Source organism: Phyllopteryx taeniolatus, chromosome 14 (assembly GCF_024500385.1).
Source record: "Phyllopteryx taeniolatus isolate TA_2022b chromosome 14, UOR_Ptae_1.2, whole genome shotgun sequence".
In the NCBI taxonomy this organism is placed as follows: Eukaryota; Metazoa; Chordata; class Actinopteri; order Syngnathiformes; family Syngnathidae; genus Phyllopteryx; species Phyllopteryx taeniolatus.
The window spans coordinates 21,076,304-21,093,212 of NC_084515.1; the positions used below are offsets into that span (position 1 = coordinate 21,076,304).

Consider the following 16,909-nt stretch of genomic DNA (forward strand, 5'->3'; position numbering starts at 1 on the left):
CACCACCTTTCAATGTGCTGTTCATCACTTGTTGTTCACATTCATTCAGAAGAGGGAGCAACCGTCAACATACAGTAGTTATAACATTTCTAAACTGAAATTAAGATGCAGTGCTAGCAAATTATTCAGAGTAGTCATCAATATAAAACACTGTTATACATTATTCCGACAGTCCTGTGATAATGAGTAACCATGAGCAAGATAATACTGAATGCCAGTTGCTCCTGGTGGTCTGTGGCGTGCAAAGTTGGGGCCGAGGGGGCGGTGGCCCCATGCATCCAACTCAGGTGGGGCAGAGGGGTTTGAATGGGCATTAAAAAAAAAAAAGAACAGTTTTTAACCTGGACTTAAAAACATTCACACTAGAGGCTGGTGTTACTTCTGTTGGCAACTTATTCCATTTGTGTGCATAACAGCCAAATGCTGCTTCGCCATATTTGCGTTGGACTCTGTGCTCCACTATTTGACCTGAGTCTGCAGATCTCAGAGCACTACTGGGTTTATACTGCATTAGAATTTCTTTCATGTATACAGGACCGAAACAATTTAGTGATTTATAGACCAGTAGCAGAACTTTAAAATCTGTTCTAAAGCTGACTGGGAGCTAGTGTGTAGACTTTAGAATTGGAGTAATATGCGCTGACCTCTTTGTTCTGGTCAGAACCCGCACTGCAGCATTCTAAATGAGCTGCAGCTGTTTAATGCTCTTTAAGGGGGAGTCCAGTCAGAAGACCATTACAATAGTCAAGTCTACTTGAGATAAAAGCATGGAGGAGCTTCTCCTGGTATGCTTGGCAGATGCAAGCCTTCACTCTGGATATGTTCTTCAGATGGTAGAAGACTGTAATGTAAGTAATTGATTTGATATGACTGTTGGTCAGGTTGGAATCTATAAGTACATCAAGATTTCAGACTTGGCCTTTGGTATTTAAAGAGAGTGACTCCAGGTATTTACTGACAGCAATCCGCTTTTCTTTCCTGCCAAAAACAATTATGTCAGTTTTATTGCGGTTTAGGCGGCACGGTGGTCGACTGGTTAGAGCGACAGCCTCACAGTTCTGAGGTGCGGGGTTCAATCCCCGTCCCCGCCTGTGTGGAGTTTGCATGTTCTCCCCGTGCCTGCGTGGGTTTTCTCCGGGCACTCCGGTTTCCTCCCACATCCCAAAAACATGCATTAATTGGAGACTCTAAATTGCCCGTAGGCATGACTGTGAGTGCGAATGGTTGTTTGTTTCTATGTGCCCTGCGATTGGCTGGCAACCAGTTCAGGGTGTACCCCGCCTCCTGCCCGATGACAGCTGGGATAGGCTCCAGCACGCCCGCGACCCTAGTGAGGAGAAGCGGCTCAGAAAATGGATGGATGGATGGATTATTGCGGTTTAATTGAAGAATGTTTTGGCTCACCCAGTTAGTTATCTGTTGTAGACAGCGACACATCATCTCAATTGAACTGTAGTCATCTGGAGACACTGCTCGATATAACTGTGTCATCTGCTATGATAGTCAAAATTAAGGTTCTGAAGAAATTGGCCCAAGGGTAGCATATACAGGCTGAACAGGAGGGGTCCAAGAACTGACCCCTGAGGGACCCTACAGGTCATTGCCAATCGATGAGATTGAACACTTCCAGTGGTTACGAAACAACTCCTTTCTTCCAGGTAGGATCTGAACCATTTTCCATTTAGTATAACCCACATTTCCAACCTGTTCAGCAGGTACTAAATACACTGTTTAAAAAAAATTAATAAACAGCACACATAATCACAATGTAACTCCAAGTCAGTCTCACTTTTGAGTATGATTCTGAAACATTTTGTCACTGGGTTAACAATTTAGATTTTCATTGATCCTTGTCACATTATTTTGTTGTCACTTCTGTAATCAATAAATGTTTTCATTCACCAAGATCTGGGATCTATGATTTAAGTGTTCCATTTATTTTTTTCAGGCGTAATAGGCCAATTTACTTTTTCAGCTTTTACCATATTGACACATTTGTGTGGATACAAAGACGAAAAAAAAAAAAAAAAAAATACACTGTGCAGTGTTCTCGATCATATACTGCACATAGCCTCGGATAACGTTTTCATCTCATATCGGTTGCTGTGTAAGAAAACATTTACAAAGATAAGATGCGTTTAAGGTCTCAAAACTATTTCATCTCTTGTTAAAAGCACATTTTAATGACGTCACTGTATTGTTCTGCTTATTTAAAGATGAAAATATAAAAGGGAAAATATGCTCTATGCGGCTGGATTATGAAGTATGTCACTGCATATTTTATTTGCATGTATGTTTAAAAAACATTGATGTACAGTACATAAACATACTGTTTATAGACACGCATGTCTGTGCATGTAAAGTACAGTATATGTCGACAGCCACTTCAACAAACCCGGCTATGTTTTGTGGTGAGATGCAGACACAAATGTCTGTTTTATGTTGTTAATCTTCTTAAACCACGTCTGCAAACAAGAATTCTTGTGTTGGTACTGGAAGTATTCTGCTGTTGTGTCATTCATATCATTTTTCTGAAATGTCTTTATGTTCTGAATATTTTTTTTTCTCTACAGATTTAAGTGGTGTAAGGAAAACAGGGTTTTTATTTCCTTAAAAAAAAAAAGGAAATGTAGTTTGTTATGCTTTCGTTCCTCAGGAAGGAGTAGGGGGCTCTTAGAGCAGCGTCAGTTTTTACCATACATTCTTGTGAATTGGAATAGAAAACTGTCCTCGAGTTGTTAGTCTCAAGTGTTCGTGTGTTTATTTGGAAACATCTATCTGCACATTGTACTGATAGACGGCTACATGGATGCACTGCGAAACACCTTACATAAGTTGACCCCCTCCCTCACTATCAAGACCACAGGCCTGGCTTAGGGGGACCAAAACAAATTTGTTTTGAAATTTGAAAATGAAATGAACAATACACTTGTATATACAGTATAAAGTTCGAACTGCTCTCATGAATGACATCACACAGAACTACGGCATATTTTGTGAAACCTCAGTAAATCAGTAAATAAAAGACTTCAGTGAGCATTGTGTATTGCGTTTTCCTTTTGGGATGCAAACACAGAAAAGTTAAGGGTGATTATCCATTATAGGGTTAACCTTTTAACATGAACAGTGGTGAACTTCTTTTTACTCTTGTGTGAAAGCTAAAAACAGGAGATGAATCCATCCATTTTCCGTACGGCTTATCGTCACTTGGGTCGCGGGCGTGCTGGAGCCTATCCCAGCTGACTCTGGGCGTGCAAACTCCACACAGGCGGGGCCGGGGATTGAACCCGGGTCCTCAGAACTGTGAGGCAGACGTGCTAACCTGCGCCCACCGTGCCGCCTGCATCGTCTTTATTTGAGGTAAATTGTGTCCCAAGCAGTAATCTACCACCACTTCCCCATATGTGTCACTCTTATAGATTACGCAATTCATTTTCCATTGTTTCCTATAAGTGGAATTAATTCTAAAAATCAGAGGTTCTTCAGTGTTCTGGAACTGATGTATTCTACCTCAGAGTATATAAAAGACTGAGTGTTTGTGTGCAGGTAACCTGCGTCATAGTATGACTCTTAAAAAAGGGACAAATATTGGCATTTCTAACAAAGTGTTCTGTTGGCATCACTACCAACCGAATCTGGAGCGGATGCCACAGTTAGTGCTCTGAGCTTAATAAATAGAAAATGGGTCCAATGTTCGGGAGAATCTGTTTAGACCCAGTATGGCGTACCAAATGGATGGAAGTCATGTAGCTCTCTATAGTACAAAAAAAATGACAAATACAACACTGAGGAGGTGGAAAAAAACAGCTTTCACACTGCGTAGGGAACACATTTATGACATCCCAAAGGCCGGTAAAACTCACATTTTAATTAATCTGGGAGCATGTTTATGTACGTGCTCCCATTTTGTTTAGTGACATAGCTCACAACGTTTTACTGTCCATGTGTAAACAATAGCAACTATGATCTGAGGTAATTAGAGTTATTACCCATTTTTTTCCTGGGCCGTTAAAACGGAGACAGCTCTCAGGTGAGAGGTACTTATTTTGAGTATTTGAGGAAATTTCGGCTGTATAGAAAGTAGGTTACTGCGTTTAAAAGGGACCTAAACTCAAACTAAAACTTTTTTCTTTTCTTTTTTGCAAGAATACGTATGTATGTTCCCCCCACTAGTCTAAATATAGTATTCTGATTAATACTGCGTTCATGTAATAAGAATTAAACAGATTAATGAATCAATTTTCATCCATCTCAGGGGCCACGTTTGGCAATCTTCCCCTCCGCTGTCGACCAAAATTAATGTCACAACTGCTCTCCCGCTTGCGTTGCGAACGTCACCCACAAAGCCGTAAAACAGGAAGCGGACTCCCCGCGTATTCTGTGATAACTTGCATAATTTACAGTTTGATGACATGATAGTTCAAACCCAAACCATCATGTCTCCAACGCATAGATATTCTAGTTATTGCGCTATAAACTTGGAAATTGGGGGTTTAGTTCGATTTCAACTGCATTGCAATCTTTGCAGGCACTACTCGGATTAGACTCTGTCATCAAAAACAAAAAAGAAAATGTGCGGGGAAAAGAGGTCCAACCAAGACATAGACAGAAACAGTTTTCAGTTTTGTCAAAGTATCTTGAATTTCTGAATAAACAGACAAGCGGTGTGCCTTGAATAAAGGGTACTTTCATAGCGGTGACAAGGTCTGGCCCTCAGGAGAAGAAATGTCAAGACTTGGATCGACAGACTTTTGGTGAGTTTATGGTTTTAGTTAAAACATCAGGCATCAAAAGCAACAAAAATGTCCCTAAATGAAAGCCAAACCGTCTCGTCAGTGAGAGTTGATATGTTTCTAAAAATGGCATGTCCAAATATCTGCTGTCAGAGGAAAGATAAAGCCGTATTCGATCATTCATTTATTTCCCTGTATTGCATACTTGGCTCGCACGAGTTGATCGAGAGTCAAAGCCCCACAGGGGTTTTTATTATCAGTGGTTTGACAACGTAATGAAAATCAACTTTAGTTAGTCCTTATTGTTTGTGACATTGAAGCTAGGAAATTCTTTTTTTAACCGTTTTGAAAGAGGGAGCTGTTTGTGCCTCTATGCATGAGTAGTCACATATTCAAAATTTCATACTGCGTTCCAGCTGCTCCATTATTTCTTGTGTAGTGGTGTTCAAATACACTTTTTTTTGGGGGGGGGGGATGAAATACTTTTCTTCTCAAGATACCACATGTGTGAGGTAGGAATAAGCTACAAACAAAACATTTTCAGACCGTTATGGAAAGCGTGGGGTTTCCAGTGCTTTTAATTCTATTGTATACTTCCATCCATCAAGTCTTATGTGGACTATCAATGCCCCCCCCCCCCCCCAACACAAACACACACGCCTCCCACCATACATAATTTTGTTTGATCTGTAAAAATTTTGACATTTCAAGCAGGGGGAAAGATAATTTCAGAACTGATATGAAATGAATTTGTTGATGCCCACCAAGACCCTCAACTTCTTATTCTATAAATTATTGCAAATTGTGCCGAATAGCCACTGCATGGAATGAAGGTGCTTGGTACTTAGATGGTGGGGGAGGGTTGACACATGCCTGAGGCCTTGTTGCGTTATCTGCTCCAAAGATCCAGACAACTGAGAAGGTGAAGGAGTTCAATGCCATAGCTCAGTAATTCAATACTAAATTGTTCTCAGTCTTTACACGTTTTCAGCAATTACCTTCAAACATCTTTAATGTATTCATTCATTCATTCATCTTCCGTTCTGCTTCTCACACGGGTCGCGGGCGTGCAGGATCCTATCCCAGATATCTTCGGGCGAGAGGCGGCGTACACCCTGGACTGGTCGCCAACCAATTGCAGTCTTTAATGTATTTAGAAAAAAAAAAAAAAATTGGAAATGACTTCACTGGGTCTTAAACAACCAAGTAAATTTTGCTGCCCATTTCTGAAAATGTTTCTTTAAGTGAGCCTTCTGCACTTCCACCCCACTATTATGAAACACTGGATCTTACTAAAAATGACTACTATAAACAGAGCTATCATATGAATCTCCACCATTGATCAATTTTCTTCTGAACTCAGATACACACCTTAAGTTTTGTTATTTTGTCTTGTTATACTTGAAGTGGCTTGGGAGAGGGAAGTCTGGGCGTCCCTGCTAAAGCTACTGCCCCCGCGATCCGACCTCGGATAAGCGGTAGAAAATGGATGGATGGATGTTCGGTAGCGCCTGCCTGAGAAAAGGAGCTGGAGGGGGGGGTGACCCGGATGAGGATGGTCCAAGAGGATTTTGCATGCTCTTGTCTTAGTTCTGGCAGCGTGCAAGTCCTCAAGGGTGGGTAGGGGGGGTACCGACAATCTTTTCAGCAGTTTTGATCGTCCATTGACAGACTTTGTCCTTTTTTGGAGCAGCACCAAACCAGAATGTGATGGATGAACACAGGATTGATTCGATGACCGCTGTGTAGAACTGCCTCAACAGCTCCCGTGGCAGGCCGTGTTTCCTCAGAAGCGGCAGGAAGTATATCCTGTGCTGGGCCTTTTTGAGGATGGAGTTGATGTTGACCTCCCACTTCAGGTCCTGAGAGACTGTAATTCCCAGGAACTTGAAGGTCTTGACGGTTGACACAGGGCAGTTGGACAGCGTGATGGGCAGCCGTGGCGAAGGATGCCTCCTGAAGTGCACGATCATCTCTCCAGCTGCTCCGCTTCCTGTCGATACGCAGACTCGTCACCATGTTTGATGAGGCCGATGACTGCTGTGTCGTCTGCAAACTTCAGGTGTTTGACAGCCGGGTGCGTTGAGGTGCAGTCGTTCGTGTAGAGAGAGAAGAGCAGCGGCGAGAGGACACAAACTTGGGGCGCCCCGGTGCTGGTGGTGCGTGTAGATGAGGTGGCCTCCCCCAGCCTCACCTGCTGTGTCCTGCCCGTCAGGAAGCTGGAAATCCACTGGCAGATGGTAGGTGAGACGCTGAGCAGGAGAAGCTTGGAGCAGAGGAGTTCGGGGATGATGGTGTTGAACGCAGAGCTGAAGTCCACGAACAGGATACTCGCATAGGTCCCCGCGCTGTCAAGGTGTTCTAGGATGAAGTCCAGTCCCATGTTGACTGCGTCATCCGCAGACCTGTTTGCTAGTTACAGATGCAAACCCAAAACTACATCCAGTTTGTCCGTCTTTCCCCACCGTATCCTGGTGAGCCTAAGTTGTTCTTCTTGTTTTTTTTTACTTGCCAATGTATACTCATTATAATCCCTCACGGGGAAATGTGTTTGTGTTTGACACCATCCAGAGAACCAGATCACACAAATGCAGGCATGCAATAGCCAGCAAGCAAACTAACTTTCCTCCAACAACTAGTTGCCATTTTAACATTTTGGTCTGCAGGGGGACTTGAAACCGAGCCGTCTGGCTCCAAAGCGCAAGTCCTTACAGATGAGCTACTTCTTCAGAGTACTCGCTAAAAATAGACCGACGGCAGAGTTGTCCGACCATTCAGACATCCAGTAATGGAGCAGTAAGGCTGTCAACCTTTCTTAGTGTCACAGCTCTGCCTAAGCTTTTCTTATAGGGTCTCTTTACTTAAAATGAACCACAATCATACAGTAATAAAGCCTAATCTTGCATACAAGACTTTGTTTTGAAAAACAATCGTACTTCATGCGATTATCTCACCTTGCATGCACTTCTGTACTTGTTTCCTTACTCTGAGCTGTCCTTGTTATTGCTAATCACCCCTCTCTTTAGCTGAATTGGAAGGGCTGTTAATTTAGGTGCTCTTTAATGGAACACGGCAAGAAGCAACTCCCTCAATTACACAACTCTTTCCATCATGGAGCCCATTAAAAACAACCTTTCGTTTACTGTGGGGAGAATCCATAGACAGACAAACGAAGAATTAAAGGAGCCTTGACTAATCAGTTTTACCTGCCAAACTAGTGTGTACCACAAACTGCCATTTATATTTTATATCGGACACATGGCTCTGTTTATAAAACACTAATGTACAATTTTACATGCTGGGCTCACAACTATGGTTTGGACAGAAAGTTGGGGCCCTCCCTGCAGAAGCTTTACGAAATGACCTGAATGATGTCACAGCGGTTAAGAAAAGAAATTCATTCATTCATCTTCCGTGCCGCTTATGCCCACTAGGGTCGCGGGCGTGCTGGAGCCTATCTCAGCATCTTTCTTTACTTACTTTACTTACTTAGTTTTCGTATGAAATTTCAGGGTGAACCTAAAATGAATAATAACCTTTGCAGGTGAACTTAATTCGACCTTCTCTAAAGTTCTGAATTCACAATTCCAACTGTTCAAGTGCTTTATTATCTATAATTACACAAATAAAATGTATTATTATTCACATGTATTTAAATATATGTATTTAATAGAAGAAGATAAGCAACAGGATTGGAAGCAAGGTCATTGACATGCCTCTAATATGAGGAAAAGAAGCATGACACAAATGTAAACAATCTGAATTTACTGTACGTAGCAATGACACAAAATGTCCTCCCATGACATTCTACTGTATGAGAGACACTGACTATCTGTACTTTGCTTGCCAGAACTCTTTGCATCATTTATGTGTTAATCTTTACATACAGTGCAATTGTTTTTAATTGTCTACTTCTGCACTGCCAATAGTTTATATTTTTGGTATATTAGATGAGATCAATTTGAAATAACGGAAGGGGGGAGTGTTGTCATCCGATGTGGGCCTCCGGTTCATACCCTTTTTATTCTATGCAAATCAGGTCCTAGTTTCATTATTAAAAACACAAATTGAATTAGTACATTGTAGATGCATATCGCAGCACTCAAGCGCCTTAAATGTGTGTGGTTCAGATATATTCAACATAACATCACTGTGACAATGAGTCAATGACCTAGTAACAACAATCTCCTACTTGTATCCAGGGGAACACTTGTGCAAAACAAGTTGAAATTCCTGAAACATTAGGGAGAACAAGCCTTTTCCACTCTGTCATGATTTCTCAATGAAGTTTACACACGGGACATTCACTTTAATATATGCTTATCATTTCATCTTATTAAAGATTTATTTGAAACTATTTCATGGTTGGTGAGTGAATTTGAGAGAGATGGCCAAAGTAAGTTTTGTTCAGTCACAGTAAGACTGACCTTGGACCACTAAAATCAAATAGATTTATTTGATTCCAAGTGAAACTTTGAGCCAAACTTGAAGGAATTCCCTGCAGGAATGAATGAGGAATTGCATTCATAAATCTGGGAGAATACCACACAAGAAAATTAAAAGGATCATGGGTTCCAAAGGTAGTGCACAACTTTAATTGTTAGTTTATCCTGATACAATGTCAGTCATATTATACCTTTTAAAATCATACAAACAGTAAGTATTTCAAAACCTTAATGTTACTACCTCAGTCAGCATGTGTTCTTCCTCTGTGCTGCGACTGGCATTTCTTTTTTCCTCCTGCCTGCCTTCCTTTTGTTTGACTGTTCATCCAATTGAATAATTATAAGCAGTACTTATTGGTTCTTACATCTGGAAGAGTAACAAACTTGGTAATGGTAAGCAGGCCTATCAATTACTGTGAAATACGCTCTACAGAGCACATCGCACCTACTAAATGAAAAAAGGTACTTTCTTCACACATACAATTAGGAGTGTGCTGCCCCTGTCTGGGCTCCCTAAGCCTGATGGTGGCAGCAGTGTGTCACAGCTAGAGATTATTGATGCCGTCAAGAAGCAGACCGTCAGTAAACTTAAAAGCCCCATCAGTTCTCATTGTTTCCTTCAGTCGCAGGAGTGAGTCACAGTTTTTCCATCGGAACCCATCTTCTGTGGAGTGACTCATCCTTTTCCATCTAAACCCATCTTCTGCCTCCTTCCCTTTCAACTGCCCTCAGTACATCTATCAACCTTCTCTTAGGTCTTCCTCTGACATTCTTGCCTGGCCTGGCCTCTTCTGAACCTGTCCACGCCATTTAAGTCTGGTCTCCTCCTAATGCTCCGCCACCTGCTTCCTGCTCTCACTGAAGATCAAAATGACATCATGGTCAATGTGGATTTTTGGTCTTACCTCATCTGTCGTCCATCACTATTCAAACAGGAATGGGCTCGTAGCTGATCCCTGATGCAGTCCCACCTCCACCTTAAATTCCTCTGTCTCACCCACAGCACACCTCACCCCTGTCCTACAGCTCTTAGTGATGTCTTGTATTATTCTAACATACAAACCCCAATTCCAATGAAGTTGGGATGTTGTGTAAAACCTCAATAAAAACAGAATACAATCATTTGCTAATTATTTTCAATCTATATTCAACTGAATACATACAAAGACAAGATAATGCTCAAACTGATGAACAATATTGTTCTTTTGTACATAATCTCTCATTTTGAATTCAATGCCTGCAGCACTTTCCAAAAAAGCCAGGACAGGGGCAAAAAAAAGACTGGGAAAGTTGAGGAGACACCTGTTTGGAACATTACACAGGGGAACAGGTTCACTGGAAACAGGTGAGTGTGATGATTGGGTATAAAAGGAGCATCCCCGAATGGCTCAGCTGTTCACAAGAGAGGATGGGGCGAGGTTCACCACTTTGTGAACAACTGCGTGAGCAAATAGTCCAACAGTTTAAGAACAACATTTCCCAACATACAATTCCAAGTAATTTAGGGATTTCACCATCGATGGTCCACAATATCATCAAAAGACTCAGAGAGTCTGGAGAAATCTCAGCACCTGAGAAGCAAGTCTTAATAATCCCTCAGGCGGCACTGCATTAAAAACAGGAATCATTGTGTAAAGGATATTGCCACGTAGGCTCAGGAACACTTCTGAAAACCATTGTCACTTAACACAGTTCGTTGGACATCTACAAATGCAAGTTAAAACTCTACCATGCAAAGTGTAAGCTAGATATCAACAACACCCAAAAATGACGCTGGTCTTGCTGGGCCCAAGATCATCTGAGATGGACTGAGGCAAAGTGGAAAAGTCCACATTTCAAATTGTTTTTGAAAATCATGAACGTCATAACCTCTGGGCCAAAGAGGAAAAAGACGATCTAGATTGTTATCGGCGCAAAGTTCAAAAGCCAGCATCTGTGACGGTATGGGGGTGTGTTTATGCCCATAGCATGGGTATCTTGCACATCTGAGAAGGCGCCATTAATGCCGAAAGGTACATACAGGTTTTGGAGCAACATATGCTGCCATCCAATGAACGTCTTTACAGGGAGGTCCCTGCTTATTTCAGCAAGACAACGCCAAGCTACAGTACATTCTGCATGTCTTACAACAGTCTGACCTTGTAGTAAAAGAGTGCAAGTACTAGACCTGTCTCCCATTGAAAATGTGTGGTGTATTATGAAGCGCAAAATACAACAATGGAGACCCTGGACTGTTGCACAACTGAAGGTGGACAATCAAGCAAGAATGGGAAAGAATTCCACCAATACTCTCATGAAACTGGTTCAAACAAAAAGTGCTATTTTCTTGTGTGTGTCACTTTCAGATATAATACCCGGAAATAAAAGCAGAAATGTTCATCTCTTGTCTTTTGATGTCAAACCCAAATGATTTCACTCGCTAGCAAAAATTGGCCTTGGACTTGGCGTCAGTGTTCCAATATTTTTGGAAGTACTCTAACGGAAAGAGCAATCGTAGAGGTTGTGTCTCTGTGAAAAGCCAAACTAAACATCAGTGCCTGCAGAACATATAGTAAGCCGCTGACTTTACCTGGGTCCAAGCTCATCCTCACACCTCCAGGTAAACTCTCCAAAGCTCTCATAGCGCTGGTTGTAGTGATACAGAACTCGGTGGAGCGCTGGGGCACCCAGGTCCATCAGAGTGTTATATGCTGTCTGCTGCTCCTTCCCACTGGTGTAGCCATTAAACAGGTTGTAGATTTTATCAGCTATGTCTGGATGGACACACACAATCAGAGACAATCTGTTGCAGGCAACACAATGATGAAAATGACAAACGTCAGGCAAATAATAGAACTTTTGGAGACATTTGAAGATTTGCAGGGAAAACTGTTTTTCCACCTCTTGGGTATCCACATTGGACACAATCGCCACAATCGAGATATATCCACATGCTTTGGATGCCAATAGCCTGTTCAAGAAAAATACAAATGCAGTCCAATTTCGGATTTGTATTTCACAACACCGCATTTCCAGGGAATAAAAATGGCAACAGCATGGCCTGAATGTATCATAATTCAGTGGCTGGCGCATTTGGAAATAGCTCATTTCAATCGGCAAATCAACAGCAGGCTAACTGTTGAACCGTGTGGACTAACATCATTTTTAATCAACAAAGATAATGTTTGTCCTGTAAATCAGCCACAGTACATGACGAATTGGGAAGAACCTCCCACATGCCTATGTTTTCTTTGGAACAGGAGAGCGCGGACTGACGAATAACACTTGAACACGCTTGTCAAACCCATATCAATATACAGTTGGCAAAAAGTAACTCAATACATTTTCATTCTATTCTCTGCATACACATCATTTGTGAAACCTGACAACCACATGCAACTCGATGAGGTGACTCAACTGTGCCCCGAACCAAGGAGTAATTGATTCTTATCTCCTGTGTTTCTTCCCTCACCTTGAGCCTTGACATCATCCACAGTTGGACATGGAGTTTTAATGGTGACCTCACTTGGACTGGAGCGACGCCCAGTGTTGTCAACTGCCCACAGTCGGAACCTAGACAGACAAACGCTCAATATGGTAACCTATATAGGCTATATATGCTGCACTAAATCTCATTGGAATCTTTTGCATTTCCCGTGGAGGTCATTTTATTGGATGACTCCACTGCTTGAAGAGAGCCTCCAATCATTTCGAGGGACAGACTGAACACACAAATGGCAACATTTCTCTCAATTAGGTCTCCATCCAGTGGCTGAAACGCTCATTGCATCCACATGAAGCGCTTCAGGAATAGGGCACCATACTGTAGTAGAAAAATAGGCACTGGGTTGTCCTTGGAATGCAGGTCCAGAAAACAGTTAGAAAGACGCAGACAGGACAGGACATTTAGACAAGTTGGCAATTTTTGGATGGGCTCTCTCCGACTAGAAAATATACGAAGGGGGAAGAGAAAGAGCCTTGGCTCAGTGACATGAATGAACTGCCAGACAGAAAGAAGTGTAGGAGCCCTGCTGTTGCTAAGATTAAAAGGGCATGTGGAGCTTTGCAGCACTCACGGTATATACAGTACATCAAAACACTTCTTGTCGTCCCATTTTCTTCAATTTAGTTTTTCTCCCTCTTGATCTTTTTCTCGTCCCTCGGTCTCTCCCGACGCCGCCTCATTTGCTCTTTGAGATGTGTGCATTAGCTCACTCCGGGCAAGTTGTATGCGGGCGAAGTGTGAGCGTGTGTACTGAGCCTCCGCTGTGTGCGTGCAGACTGACAAATGCATATACAGTATCATGACAGTAAACTCCCTGTGTAAATGTAGCATGGAATTAATCATCTTTCCATGACTCATTAACGTCTGTCTTTTGATAACGCCACGTTGTTATTTGTACAGAATTATTGTCCTGCCTATTTGTGGGAATTGAACATTAAAAGATCATTTTGAAATATTTTCAAAATTGCCAAAATGAACCCAAATTGCTGTAATTGACCTTCACAAACATATCAACGAGTCTAACCTCATCTTCATTTTTGCAACTTTTAAATTTATTACACTTATTATTGCCATAAATTAATAAATCCACACTTAGATCAAATGGACCTGAGTCCTAAGAATCTGAGGATAAATACCAGAGCCAACATTTCTAAATTGGTCAATATTAAACTTGAGGTGAAAATTCACATTCCAAACTTTCGAACTTGAATACAAGCAAAAAGACATGAGGGAGAGAAAAGTAGTAATGATTCTAATGACCCATGACTGACAGAAGCGCTAAAAAATAGTATTGTATTTTCCATTTTCGGTACTGAAGTAAAATCCCTAGCCTTGCCCTTCCTATGCTTCACTTTGGATTTGCTGGAACCTTTGACGAAAATAACAATCAACAAATCCAACAGATCCAAGTGAACCTACAACTTTAAAAAAAAAAATTGTTTTAAATTGGATGAAAATCAGCACCTCCAAATCTGAGACCATTGTCCTCAGTCGGAAAGGGGTGGCGTGCCCTCTCCGGGTCGGGGATGAGATCCTGCCCCAAGTGGAGGAGTTCAAGTATCTTGGGGTCTTGTTCACGAGTGAGGGAAGATTGGAACGGGAGATCGACAGGCGGATCGGTGCAGCGTCAGCAGTGATGCGGACTTTGTATTGGACCGTTGTGGTAAAGAAGGAGCTAAGCCGAAAGGCGAAGCTCTCGATTTACCGGTCGATCTACGTTACTACCCTCATCTATGGTCACGAGCTGTTGGTTCGTGACCGAAAGAACGAGATCCCGTTTACAAGCGGCCAAAATGAGTTTCCTCTGCAGGGTGTCCCTTAGAGATAGGGTGAGAAGCTCGGTCATCCGGGAGGAGCTCAGAGTAGAGCCGCTGCTCCTCCGCATTGAGAGGAGCCAGATGAGATGGCTCAGGCATCTGTTTAGGATGCCTTCCGGACGCCTCCCCGGTGAGGTGTTCTGGGCACGTCCCACCGGGAGGAGACCCCGGGGACGACCCAGGACACGCTGGAGAGACTATGTCTCTCAGCTTGCCTGGGAACGCCTTGGGATCCCCTCGGAAGATCTGGAGGAAGTGGCTGGGGAGAGGGAAGTCTGGGCTTCCCTGCTGAGGCTGCTGCGCCCGCGACATGACCTCGGATAAACGGAAGACAATGGATGGATGGATGGAATTTTAAATTGGGCGGCATGGTGATCGACTGGTTAGCACATCCGCCTCACAGTTCTGAGGATCCGGGTTCAAATCCCCGGCCCCGCCTGTGTGGAGTTTGCATGTTCTCCCCGTGCCTGGGCGGGTTTTCTCCGGCTACTCCGGTTTCCTCCCACATCCAAAAAACATGCAGGGTATTGAAGACTCTAAATTGTCCGTAGGTGTGAATGTGAGTGCGAATGGTTGTTTGTTTCTATGTGCCCTGCGATTAGCTGGCGACCAGTTAGGGGTGTACCCCGCCTCTCGCCCGAAGATAGCTGGGATGACGACCCACGTGAGGAGAAGGGCAATGGAAGATGAATGAATGAATGAATTTTAAATTGGGCAGCAGAGAGACTCGCGGTTAGCAAGTCTGCCTGACTGACAATAATTGGAGGTTAAAATCTCAGCTCGTGGTGTGTGGAGCATGTTTTTTCCTGGACATGTGTGGGTTTTCGCCAGGTACACATTCCAAAAACATGCGTTCTATGTGTGCCATATGATTAAATGGCAACCAGTCCAGGGTGTACGCCACCCTTCTCCGGCTCACCTGACCCTGAACAGGATGAGCCGTAGCAAGTGGATTGATGGAATTTCACAGTTTTTTCTTTAACACAATAAACATGCTTTGAAAACCCTTTTTTTCCTGCTGCTTGGAACTCCTGTGTTCCTAACTTGAAGTGTACCAATGGAGTGGACAAGTACTTGACCATACGAGAGGGAAAAAAATGAGAGTAGCTTACATATATGTGGTGTCAGGCTCCAGACAGCGAACGATCATGCTGACAGAGGATGACAGGAGGTTTGGGATGTCACCCAACATCACGCATGGAGACCTGGCACCTGACAAGATGTCATCCACGAAGCTCAAAAGCATTTCTGAGGCGCAGAGAGAGACAAGAGATTTCAACAATACTCATGTCACGTCAAACTGTTGGATTGCAGTGCCTTCATAGTAATATTATAATGAAAAATATTATCATTAAGTAGATAGGAAAAAATATCATATATTAAAATATATTTTTGGATTCCAAAAAACAATGATTATACTGCTAGTACAACCCAATTGTCACTCAAGCTGTCTTTACCATGAATGCGTTATCTTGTTGCAATACACCTGAGGGATCTGTGATATGAAGTGCCAGTATGTGGCATTCACACAACAGCAGACAGCAAAATAGAGTAGTAGAATAGTGGCATTACTGAAATATGTATGAATTTGTGAAAATGTCCAAATAATTGCATGTCTTTACCATTATTAGGAGTGTATAAAGACAAAAGTGGAACGGTGTCATGAGTAGTAAGGATCATAAATGCACTTGTATCTGCAGAGTTTGCAGGGCAACACATGTAAAGTGTGCAATTCACATGATTTTTATCAAGCTGTTTGTCTTTACTGTGATGCATTTTTTGTCTTTGTCTTCTTTATGCAAGAAGTGTATTTCGGTGGGCCAATATTATTATTATTATTATTTGTAACCATTTTGAACCCCCTAAATCTTGCACCCACAGCGACTGGTCCCCTTTATCAGAGGTTGATCTATTTCCTTCCCAATCTTGCCTGCTGTCCCTCCCCGTGAGTCTTTCTTGCAGGTTGGATAGCGGACAAAATAGAAATGTCTCAAATCCGTTTGTTCACCAAATCTTTAACTAGCCTTGAATAAACATTCACAGGCTCATTAAAATGCTGCTTTGGTGTTGATATGCTTGTTTCAAATTCTAGATCCTCTCTGGAACTTATTGAGGTGTGGTGGCCTAAGACACATGAATCTTTCTCTGGTTTACTTCAAGTGCTGCAATTCACTGCATATGCCATTATCTCTGTTCATCTTAAGTGGCTGTACAACAGAGAGCAGCCCATTAAATCAATTTGTGGAACCCCACTGTGCACTATCATGCCGAGAACAAAGCTTAATGCGGGTGGCCAGATGAATGCAGAGTGCACAACTACGCACAGTAATTGCTTCATTCAAAGGAGACCTGTAATACAGTCAACACAGTGTGCTGCCATGGCATTTATGTACAGGCCTCAACACTGAGGGGGGCCCAAAAAATCTGAAT

The 16,909-nt window shown here is 42.5% G+C and overlaps 1 protein-coding gene across 9 annotated transcripts in view; it reads right to left on the reverse strand.

The window, feature by feature from the left end:
• astn1 (astrotactin 1) overlaps positions 1-16,909 on the reverse strand; it is a 271,109-nt gene that overhangs the window by 1,713 nt on the left and 252,487 nt on the right. For 7 of the 9 annotated variants that reach the window (XM_061796834.1, XM_061796828.1, XM_061796831.1 and 4 more), the window contains exons 21-23: positions 15,592-15,727; positions 12,630-12,730; positions 11,748-11,931 (exon numbers count right to left, since the gene is read on the reverse strand). In XM_061796834.1, coding sequence (XP_061652818.1) covers positions 11,748-11,931; positions 12,630-12,730; positions 15,592-15,727 — 421 coding nt within the window. Of the gene's footprint in view, positions 1-5,731; positions 5,876-11,747; positions 11,932-12,629; positions 12,731-15,591; positions 15,728-16,909 lie in introns of those variants that run through there. The other 2 variants (XM_061796832.1, XM_061796833.1) reach the window with 2 other exon arrangements.